Source organism: Myxocyprinus asiaticus, chromosome 42 (assembly GCF_019703515.2).
Source record: "Myxocyprinus asiaticus isolate MX2 ecotype Aquarium Trade chromosome 42, UBuf_Myxa_2, whole genome shotgun sequence".
Classification (NCBI taxonomy): Eukaryota; Metazoa; Chordata; class Actinopteri; order Cypriniformes; family Catostomidae; genus Myxocyprinus; species Myxocyprinus asiaticus.
In genome coordinates this window covers 12,454,348-12,466,416 of record NC_059385.1, presented here as the reverse complement: position 1 = coordinate 12,466,416, position 12,069 = coordinate 12,454,348, and the positions used below count along the sequence as shown (strand labels likewise).

The following is a 12,069-nucleotide window of genomic DNA, read 5'->3' as shown; positions in this document are numbered from 1 at the left end:
TTCTATAATTAATAAAGTCTAGTTGAGTATAGCATGTCACACCCCAGGACATGTTGGAAGAAGAGCTTCTTTTAGTTCTCAACCTAAAATGTTAAAAGTTCTAAGTAAATCAGTTTTGTCTAATTTGCATACACTTTTAACTGTTGGGCTTCTGTGTTCTGTTCAGTTCTCAAACTTTACAGCTTCCCACCTGAGTTTCCTCTCCGGATCCCTGTAAGCACTGTGGTGTAGTAAAGAATTTTACACCCTCAGGAAATTCTCTGGATACATATTACCATTTCGACTCTTGGTTACTGGATTTTATAGGACCTAATTTTGGATATGTCGCAAGTACCCTACAGGAGAAAGACCCCCAACCTCATCTCTACTAAGAAGAGAAGGTCTCAGAAGCTTTAAAAGAGAGTGCAGTAACTCATTAAGATAATTACTATATCACACATTTATTCCACTGTTAATAATTAAGCAACGCAAGCTGGAGAAACGAGAAGTGTGGAAATAAACACCTACGTACCTGACAAATTAAACTGAAACAATACACAAGGCCGCAATACAAACAAGCCAGATTTTATGATCTGTTAAATGCCCCCAATAGTTTTAGGGGTGAGATATGTGTTGAATTTTACTCTACACGCTACAAAATGTTTTTTTAATCAGTCATTTTGTGTTGTTTTCCCGTAAAAAAAAAAAATATATATATATAAACATCCTCACAACAAGCTGAATTCAGTTGAAAAGCAAAACTAAAAGCAAAATGACTTGTTTTCAAAGAATATATCTTGAATTAATTGTATTTTTTTAAGGCATACTGTAGGTCTAACAAAATGTATGGAGGTTTATGCATAAAACAATAAAAACAATTTGCCAGTGGGGTCAGAAAAAGAAACTTAATGCAAGATATATTCTTAAGTAACAAGTCATATTATCTTACACAACATTGCTTCTCAAGTAACTTTATTTTATTTTAAGGTTATGTAGATATTTTTACTGTAAAACAAGACAAAAATATTGAAAATTATTCTTTGCAGAGCATGAAGAGCCAAGATATTAGGACTTGACTTCAGAAAATGTATCTTGAATTAAGTTTATTTTTCTTATCCCATTGGTGGATATATATATTTTTTGTTTTTTGTTTTGTTTTTTTGTTCTTCTTTTCCCTCTTTTTTATTTTTAAGCATACAGATAACATAATGCATGGAGGTTTATGCATAAAACAAACAAACAAACAAAACATATTGATGGGGTCAGAAAAATAAACTTAATTCAATATGTATTCTCTGAATCCAAGTCAAATTATCTTACGCAGTTTTGCTTTTCAGTTAACTTTATTTTGAAGTTGTTACAAGACAAAAGGGTGAAACAACACAAAAATAGTGGTAAAGAAAACAACTTTTGCAGTGCAACAAAATGTAGAGCAAGTTTATGTTTCATAAATTGCATTAGACACCAGAACAGAAAGAGAGGTCAAGTGTAATATAAATACTCTTTAGTATCTATCTTACCTGCTTCCTATTATAGTGCCAGTGTGCGTTTGGAAGAGGATCATACAAGTTATGAGTGATAGCCCTCTGCTGTGCCCGTGGATATTTAGAGCATTTAAGATGTGTCATGTAGGATAAAACCAGAAATCTTGAAGAGTAGACAGTGTGTCAAAGAGAGAGAGAGAGAAAGAGAGAGTGAGAGAGTAGGTGCTGAGATATATATGGTGAGTGAGAATTTCAGTCAGTGTACATGTATAGGTGACTAGGAGTGATAAAAGTGAGAACAGTGTGTATATGTGTGAGTGTAGGCTGAGTCTGTGCTTTTTTCACACCGCCTGTAGGCCGCCTCCAGCTGGCTGCTTACATCAAAGGCAGTGTTCTCTCTCTGAGGAGCTGAGAGACTGAGCCCCAGGCCTGCCCGGACCTTCACAGACCTGCCTGAGGGGTTAGTGAAAAACCACGGGCCTCTGCCACACTGCCGTGAGACACTGCTAATCATAGCCAGCGTGGCAGCCAGTCGAACGAGCCGCGCCAGAGCGTGCAGCGAAGGATACTACAAAATGCAAGCGGCTCGCAAACGGCCGCGCTGTAATCAACCAGGGAGGGAGTGGTTTGGGAATGAAGCTTTAAGTATTTAAAATGCCAGTGTGCCATGTATTATTTACTTCATGAATAAAGTAGGAAAATATGACTTATGCAGGCGTGTTGCTACCCAAATCAAGCGCCTGAGTCTGTATGCTTGTATTTAGATCAATATGTTATGAGGGTTTCAGATAACTATAAAACTGCATTATTCATATCTGATGGAACAATGGCATACAGGTACCTACATTATATGCAGTGGAAAAATATCTAACTAGAACAAAGGAACACAAAACTTTTTTAGTTCTGTAATGTTGCTACTTTTTGCATTTAAATTACACAGTGTGTATAATTGTAATCATTATTAAGAAAAATGCAAGTATGCTACATTCATTTTACCTGTATATGAATTTTAGTGTAAAATTATGGTCTTAAATGGGACATTTACAATATATAACAAAAACCCAGCACATTTGCATTATTGTATATCTGCAACTCACCTGTAAACAGCCCGTTTGTCTGACTCCAGTTGGGCTTGGGGGTCAAGGGTCACGCTGACTGGGGTGGCCCCTGCCGCTGAGGCTGCAGAGATGTGAACATGCTGGGCCTTTGAGTTTTGCTGTGTAGTGCCTGTCATCTGGAGTGACCAAAAGTACAATGTAAAGCTCCACGTTATTTTAGTTGGAACTATCCTAATCCTAACTATAACTAACATTAGAAGGTAGCCTGTGCTGGTAGATGCAGTAACCAGGGCCATTTCTGACCATTTTGGTGCCCTAGATGAGATTGCTATTGTCGTGTCATTGGTGGTGGTCCGTGGGGTGGAGGAAGGCACCCTAGGCAACTGCCTAGTTCACCTATGCCTAGAAACGGCCCTGGCCATAACTACACAATTATACAGATGATTATATAATTATACGCCATTGATGGCAAAACATTCGTTAACAACATTAGTTAAAATAAGCCCATTGTGCAAAGGTGCCTGGGTTTGTTTCTGGCAGGTAGCAGATGCCCTAACCTCGCTTCCATCCCTAATCCTAGCCATATGGAGCCTGTAAGGCTGAGTAGCTTGCCAGGAACAACGCCAGGCACCTTTCTCTTATCGAGTTAAAATAAACTAACAATGAACAATACTTTTACAGCATTAAAAGTTGCACATGTAAACATTAATTAATGCACTGTGAATTAATATGCAATAAACAATTCTATTTATATTAACTAACATTAACAAAGAAAATAAATACTGTAAAATCATATATTGTTCATTGTTAGTTCATGATATTTAATGCATTTAACATTAACTAACCTTATTGTAAAGTGCTACCAAGTTTTTGCATGTAACATTTACAGTAAATCACAACAGTTTCATTATATTGAATTAGACATTTAACCAGTTACCATTTTTGGGCTCTTGGCAGCGTGAAATTTCCTTTTAAATGTTCACTGTTTGCAGCAAAGAGTTCAAAATGTAGTTAAAATTATAACATTTGGATGACATCATTTAGGCGACAGAATGTTTTGGAAGAAGTATTCCTTAAAGAAGAAGTTGTGCTACAAGTATATTTTTGTGATTCACTCAACTTCATTTCCAGATTTCTTGGACTAATTTTAAATTGTAAAAATACTGAAGCTAAATTTCACCAGTCTGGAGATGAAGAATAAACTATTGTGGTTTTACCCCTCAGCAATGATGAGCCAGAAATGCTGTTTAACATCACCTTGCTTTCATGCACACTGTTGGTGACTCTCAGCCAGGCACTGTCGTCTTATCAGATCTGCTTTATAAACGCTTCACTTTTGTGTTTTTTGATTACGGTGCTTGTATATCTTCAAGAGTGCAAATGTGGAGGCCTGGGTAACTCAGCGAGTATAGACGCTGACTACCACCCCTGGAGTCGTGAGTTCCAATCCAGGGCGTGCTGAGTGACTCCAGCTAGGGCTCCTAAGCAACTAAATTGGCCCGTTTACTAGGGAGGGTAGAGTCACATGGGGTAACCTCCTCGTGGTCGCTATAACGTGGTTCTCGCTCTCGGTGGGGCGTGTGGTGAGTTGTGCGTGGATGCCATGGGGAATAGCGTGAAGCTTCCACACGCACTATGTCTCCGCGGTAACATGCTCAACAAGCCATGTGATAAGATGCATGGATTGGTCTCAGATGTGGAGGCAACTGAGATTCGTCCTCCGCCACCCGGATTGAGGCGAGTCACTGCACCACCACGAGGACCTAGAGCGCACTGGAAATTGGGCATTCCAAATTCCAAAAAAAATAAATAAAAAAACAGTGGAAATGTTTGTGCAGTAATCTGCTTAGTTATCTTTTTTCTATGAAGGAGGAAAACGGCAGAAATCCAGATAAAGTTCTGGGAAAAACTAGCAAGGAAACATATATTTTTTTTTGTCCTTTTTCTTTTTTTCTCCAGCAGCATAAATATTCAATGCAGAGTCTCCATTGCCCATCCTGAAAATGTGAGAACATTACCGACTGCAGCATACAGTCTCATTAAAGTCTGGAATATAATTTGAGGCACTTGACCCCTAAATTTTTACGTAGGTCACTTTATGCCGGAAATGTGTTCGACGGTCATTAAATAAAACTATAATAGTCGAAGTGGGCAGAGTTCTTGCTTTTTAACATTCAAAACACTTTTAGGGGCCGTTCAGACAGAACACGTTCTTGTGCTAAAAAAAGCTTGATGCAGTGCCATGAATAGAGCAGAATGTTGTCTCAAAAAGCGTTTTTTAAAAGTTGATGTTCTTTTTAACTTGACATGGTGCCTTAAAAACATGCTGCTCCTGCGTGAGACGCTACAGTCAAAGATGTCTGTCATGAGCATGCTAACAAAGACAATCTGGTAAAAGGCTGAACGGTAAAAGGTGGACGGCTTCTAAATATGTATTACTGTGAGAGGATGCACAACACTCCCGTTGTGTCTGTCAGCATTTCCTCATCTCACCCTGCCCTCTTTCTCTGTTTTTTCTCTCGTAATGCAGCTTTGAAAGCAACCCCCCCCACCCGCCAACCAACCAAAATGGTTTAAGGGAGGAAGCTGGAAGTCTTAATTCCAGCCTCAAATAGGAAATAAATTAGCCTCTTCACACTTAACTAGCTCTCATTTGCATGTCTCCACCAGCACACTGCTCTCTTCTCCCCTGCCTCTAATCCTCAAGGCGGAGGGATACAGCGGCAGCTGGAAAGGGAGAGTGGGGGGCTCTAGGACAAAGATGCTTCTCTGTTTGTTCCCCCCAATTAACCCAGGACAAGCACAATGAAGATCTTACATCATAAACATTGCATAGGACCTCTGACTTTACTGATGGCCACACTTTGAGAAAAAAAAAAAAAAAAAAGAAAAAAACACCTGAACACCAGCGTGAAACTATATAGACCAGGTTTAGGTAAGACTTGTTTAAGAAATTTGCAATTGGATTGAATTATGCAGCTAGAGCTGAGGTGGTTCAGTCATACAGAACGATAAACACTATCCTTTGCTTTTTTGTAAATTGGGTTGCTTAAATCAATGCAACAACACAATATGTCACAACCTAAATCTCTCTGTGCAGTTTGTTTGTAAACAGACCTGTTGACTCTCCTGGTACGATGGTGGAGGAACGCTTTGTGTGGCCATCATGGTTAATGCTGGTGCTGGGGACACATGTTGCATCATGGGATAGCTTCACATGGAGACTCTGGAGGAAACAAACACATAAAAGATGATGATGGAGTATCTTGAGAATGCTGATTCAGAACCAAAACTAAATCTACTTGCATCTTAATCAGAGTGAAAAGGGTTTATTACAACAGATACTGTATAAAATAATATATAATTAAAAAATGACAGAATAAAAAATAAATAAAATTCAAAAAGTATTGACAAAATAATTAACACTGTAATCCTTGGCAGCTTCTCTGATTGTAATTATTAAAACCATTTAAGGACCCACCACAAGGTGCTGCTGTACTTTAACTGACAAAAAGGCACAAAGTGCAAAATTTTGCAGTACATCTCTCCAGAAAACAAATAAAAACACACCTTCAGGTTGAAGGTGCATGAGTTACTGTTTTTCTAAGGTAAACACAACTACCTCAGCAGGCCAATCAGGGGCTCATTAGCTCTGTTGTCAGAAGAGAAATTGACACTGGGCATGGGCAGGGTGGGCCCCGGGGACAGTGTACTGTGGGAAGCCCGACTACACATAATTGGTCCCATGTTACCACATATGGACCCCTGGCCCATGCTTCTGAGTCAAGTGTTATCAAGGATAACACAAATGTTCTTTTCTCTTTCCTGCCTATGTTAACCTGTGTGTATCAATACAGTTTCAGGCGTTTTAATGTTTTCACACAAATGCATTCTACACAGTTTCCTTTTTATTTAAAAAAAAAAAAAAAAAAAGTATACTAACTTTATATTTGAATAGAAAATATATAAATAAAAATATTAAACAACAACATGTTGTGACTGCAGGCTCTCTTTTTTACATATGTGCATGCCAAGTCTATTATCATAAAGATTTTTGAAGATGTGGACAAATTGTCTCTCCCATATTGATTTTCCCATCTGTCTGAGGGTATTACAAAATAAGATTTAGTTCCGTCCGAACACAAGTAGACAGTAAGCACATAACCACCTGAAACTCAAATCAGAGTTAAACTCATTGAGGAGATCTGCCTTGTGTTCATTCTTTACATTTTTCTTTATGAAATCTTATAGAATCACACACCCAAAGCTTGAAAAAAAACATTCAAATTATTAATTCAGACATCTTAACCCCTTTTAGTAACTGTTGATAGAAAATTAAGCTAACAATTGCAAATTGTTAGCTTAATTGCTAGTTGGCTACAATGACTGTTTGGTTGAAATGATTGTTCATCTGATTGAAAAAAATAAATAAAATCTTCATTTTAAAGGTGTAGTTCACACAAAAATGAAAATTCTGTCTCTATTTATGCACCCTCATGTCTTTATTATGGCCCTATGATTTTCAGATGTGAAAAAAAAAAAAGAAAAGAAAGAAAATGTGCACGGAATCGTGGAATCCAGTCATAAAAATGTAACTGTGAAACTATGAATGTTAAGGAATTTGACTTATTTTGGATATAAATGTATGTCTTAATGCACAAACAATCGTGATGTCTTTGTGTGATTATTAAACCACAAAATTAAACTCTCAAATACAGAATGCAGAAAAAAGAAAATGGAAAACACAAATATAATATGACCCTATATTCTAAACCCGTATGACTTTCTTCCATGGAACGTTAGGGAGAATGTTAGCCTTAGTCATCATTCACTTTCATTAGATGAAAGAAAAAAAAAAAAAAAAAAAAAAAAGAGGCATTGCAAGTGAATGGTGACTGAGGACTGTCAGTCTCTACATTCTGCATACCATCTCCTTTTGTGTTTCAGGGAAGAAAGAAAGGCATACAGGTTCAGAATGATATGAGGGCGAGTAAATTAAATAATTTTTTGGATGAACTCTCTCTATAAGCCATTTTAGAGAAAAATATGAATCTCAAGCCATATAACAGCTAACATAGTAAAAACGCTGAAAAATACAGGTACTGTATAATTTTTTTAGCTACAGAATATCACACAGTGATACAGGGACTCGTCATGGGGATTGTGGGAAAATCAAGGAGATACAGAGCAGGAAAGTTGTGAATCCAATAAAGAAGCCAAGTCTGTCAGACAGTGGACAGATGTAACCATCTCTCAGACACTAGACACACAACAGTTCCAGCAGGAAAACAGGAAAGATCTATTTTTTTTTTTTTTTCAGGTTGGCAGCAGTGTGTGGAAAATGGTCATAGGGGCCAAGACAAACCAAGCAGCTATTTTAAGGAGATCACACACACACACACACTTACATTACACACACTGGGTTTTGAGTAATCATTATCATAAACACCATCACCACCTCTGCTCTCAAATGTTTCATGTTGGACTTCGTGGAAATGCGAGGAATTTTCCAAACACAAATTAGATTCTGGCTTGGCATTGCATATTTTATGAGGCTCGTCCAAATCATACAAATTGAGAATGTTGTGTGTGCGTGTGATTTGTATACTGATTACACACCACTGCTGTTCTCATTCCAAGTGCTATCAGCCGAAAGGCATCTTCACTGTTATCTCTCCTCATTTTAATTGCAAATTTTGCAAGCGAGTTGGTAATTAAATGGAAAATTGCACATTAATTGATGAGACTAAAGATAAAGCAATTCCAATTATTGCACTGTATTTTAAGGAGGCCTCTCAAGTCTTGGTCCCTGGAGTGACACAGTACCCAACACTACAGCATCATAATAATACTAAATTTGCACAGTGTACACACCAAAGCAGGGTAACAGCTCTATCCACGAGCCTGTGTTTATACACCACCAAACATGGACACATACAGAGTCTCATGCGCACACACTTGCTCCATAAGCAAAGAAACCTCTAAAGTCGTTGGCAGGTCTCTGTGGACAAAGGGTGTGTACTGATTAAGCCTTCCAGGTTCCTCTTTTAAAACACATCATCACACCTTCTAACTTAAAGGTGCAGTATGTAACAATTTTCATGTAATATTTGCCTTTTTTTTTTTTTTGCAAATGTGTGAACGGCTTGTAACGCAAGCCTGTAGACTGATTTTCATGCGAAGGGAGCGGGTCGGTTTTGCCGGGAAAATCCAAAGGATGTGATGTCTATGTGCACTCCCGAGAGCCTTGCCTCAGTGCAGGGTTGGGGAATAATGGAATACATGTAATGGGAATACATATTTAAAATACAAAATATAAGTAATTGTATTCCACTACATTACAATTTAAATCATTAGTAATTAGAATACAGTTACATTCAAAAAATATTTTGATTACTGAAGAGATTACTTTGCATTTTATTGTCATTTGTTTCATTTAATATTTAGTATTAAATGTTAGAATTATGTTAGAAATAATATTAGAATCTAGCATTATTTGCACCAGGGTTGGGGTGCAAATAATATTTGCCACGATTTGTACTGGGTGTAAATAGCATATACTGTATCATTATTTGTACCAGGGTGCAAATAGCATCTGACACTATGTACACCAGGGTGCAGTTAGTATCTACCATTATTTGAACCGGGGTTGGGGTGCAAATAATATCTGCTAGTATTTGCACTGGGGTGTAAATAGTATATACCATTATTTGCACCAGGGTGCAAATAGCATCTCCCTTAAAAGAACCACATTCTTGATAATGTTTCGATAATGTAATCTTGATTATTCATTTACTGCCTAATCCAGTGTGATATTCCGAATTATATTTATGTCCCTGTGTTATGGCCTTCCAGTAATAGCTAGTACATTACATTATTAGTGGTACTTTTAAAGTTAAGCATCACTTTCACTATTGGTCATATTTAGGTTTAGGTATTTTTTGGTGCTATGGACATGAATGGTGGCTCAAATGATAACGCTTGTTGAGGAGAAGTGTGGTAATGCTCCTCTAAGAGATCTGGATCACAATTTTTGCCTGACAGACAATAAAATTGGCAAAAAATCCCATAGACTTACACTGAAGGAGGGACCTGAGCCATATCTAGGGACAAGAATATCAAAAAGACTTGTGAGTGGACTTTTTAACTTGGGTCAGTAAGCAACCACCCAGAACACCTTTGTAACCACATAACACCCAAGCTATCACATTAAAAAAACACTGAAAACACATACCACATGGCAATGCCCTGACAACCACATTTTGCTGAATTTTCTTCAAAAACTGTAAAATATTTGTAAAATATTGCTATTAGTGGATGCTTTCTTACCGGAATGAAATCTAAGTGCATATTTCATATAAGTGACAATATTCAGGTTATCATATAGCCTCAGCTAATATAAGCTAAGCCAAATATACTATAACAAAATATAAGCTATGGTCAAAAAGAATCAAAAGAACCTAAAAATAAGATGAGCCAGTGTGCACAAAACAAAGTAGATGCATAGTTACTTAATTAAGCAGAAATTAAGTAGTCCATACCTGTAGATAATTACCACTTAAATAGTATAGAGTTATTATATTACTGTCTATATTTGTCATGTTTAAATGTGTTTTTGTTCATGTTTTGTTTTCACACCTTTTATTTTGAAATTAATTTACTTCCTGTTCCTGTTTCTGGTCATGTGTCCTTGTCATGTGATTTCCTGTTCCCCTCATTTGTTCCTGTCATTGTGAGTATCTGGTTTCATGTGTCTTGTTATCTTGTTATCAGTTCTGTTTTATTACTGGTTCCTGTTTATTAGTCTTGTTATCATGTTCATTAGTTTTGTCTCATCATTGGTTGTCTATGTCATGTGGTTACCCATGTCCATGTATTTAAGCCCTCATGTGTGCCATTGTCTTTTGTCAAGTATTGTTTATGTTCTTGTCTATGGTCTTGGTATTGTTTATGTTCTTATTCATGGTTTCATTTCATAGTTTATTCAAGTTGTAGTCAAGTCTAGTCTTTATACTGTATCTTGTTTCATGTTTTGGATTTGTGAATAAACTGCACTTGGGTTCTTCACATCATCATTGCCCTCATCCTGTCTTCAGCCTGTCCTGTCTTGTCCTGCCTTGCCCCAATGTTATGGAATACTTGACAGACAAAATGAACCCAGCAGTGAAAACTTCTGCTTTTACGCCAGGGGAATCATCCCCTCGAGGACTATGTGGCTGAGTTTTGTGGACTGTGTCACTTGGTGGACTTTAATGGTATTGTTCTCAAAGACATTTTTTGTGTGGGCTTAAATGAGCCAGTCTGCTCCAGGATGCCTGGAGGTAGTCAGTTGGACTCTAAGTATTTTGACATTGCCCTGTAAATAAGTGGTTAGGCCTCCACTGTTGGAGTAATGGATGAGGACCTCAGCACCTCAGTCAGAGCCCACCACCACGCCTGTCACATTCCACGAGCCAGCGTCCACGCCTGCCACGGTCCACGTACGTCATTTCTGTCATGCCTAGTCAAGTGGCCCCGCCTTGTCAAGTCGGCATGCCTATCCCATCATGCCAAGTCACCATGACCCCTGTGCCTGCCACAGCTCCACCCTCAGAGCCTTTCACAGCAGTGTTCACAACCACGGAGGCTGTTCCCTTGTCACTGCCTGTGTCCACGACCACAGAGATTGTGCCCCTGTCCCTTCCTGTACTCACAGCCACAAAGGCTGTTCCCCCATCAGTGCCAGTGCCCATGATCATGCAGGTTGTTCCCTCGTCACTGTCTGTGCTCACGACCATGGAGACTGTTACCCTGCCACTGCCTGTGCTAACGGCCACTAAGACTGTTCCCCTGTCGCAGCCAATCCCTGAGACTTCCACAGCTCCACCCTCTGAGCCGCTCCCTCCTGAAACCTGTCCAGTGGCTGCAGCCCAGAACTCTGTCCCCTCTGCCCAGTGGCTGTCACCCAGGCCTCCTGTCCCTGTCCTGTGACTGCCTCCTAGGGCTCCTGTCCTGTGGCTGCCTCCTGTCCCTGCCCTGTGGTCACCCCCCAACCCGCCGGACCCCGCTCCCTTCCTGAAGCTGCCACCAAACCCACAACCGGCTCCGCACTGGACTCCTGCTCCATGCCCTGTCTCACCAGGCAATGCCTCAAGGACCCCCCCCCCCAGCTCCCTACTGAACTCTGTTAATTTTCTTTATGTTTGGACGTTGGGAGCCACCCCTTGTGTGTGTGTGTGGGGTGGGGGGGTGTAAGATATGTCATGTTTAAATGTATTTTTGTTCATGTTTTGTTTTCATGCCTTTTATTTTGAAATTAGTTTACTTCCTGTTTCTGGTCATGTGTCCTTGTCATGTGATTTTTTTTTTTTGTTCCCCTCATTTGTTCCTGTCATTGTGAGTATTTGTTTTCCTGTGTCTTGTTGTTTTATCAGTTCTGTTTTATTATTGGTTCCTGTTTATTAGTCTCATTAGTTTAGTCTCCTCATTGGTTGTCTGTCATGTGGTTACTCATGTCCATGTGTTTAAGCCATCATGTTTGCCATTGTCTTGTCAAGTATTGTGGTTGT

At 38.9% G+C, this 12,069-nt stretch overlaps 1 protein-coding gene across 1 annotated transcript in view; it reads right to left on the bottom strand.

Moving 5' to 3' along the window:
* Window positions 1-12,069, bottom strand: part of LOC127432281 (uncharacterized) — a 130,434-nt gene that overhangs the window by 58,637 nt on the left and 59,728 nt on the right. Inside the window, exons 3-4 of the mRNA XM_051683181.1 lie at window positions 5,639-5,747; window positions 2,561-2,697 (exon numbers count right to left, since the gene is read on the bottom strand). Coding sequence (XP_051539141.1) covers window positions 2,561-2,697; window positions 5,639-5,725 — 224 coding nt within the window. The 5' untranslated portion in view covers window positions 5,726-5,747. The remainder of the gene's footprint in view (window positions 1-2,560; window positions 2,698-5,638; window positions 5,748-12,069) is intronic.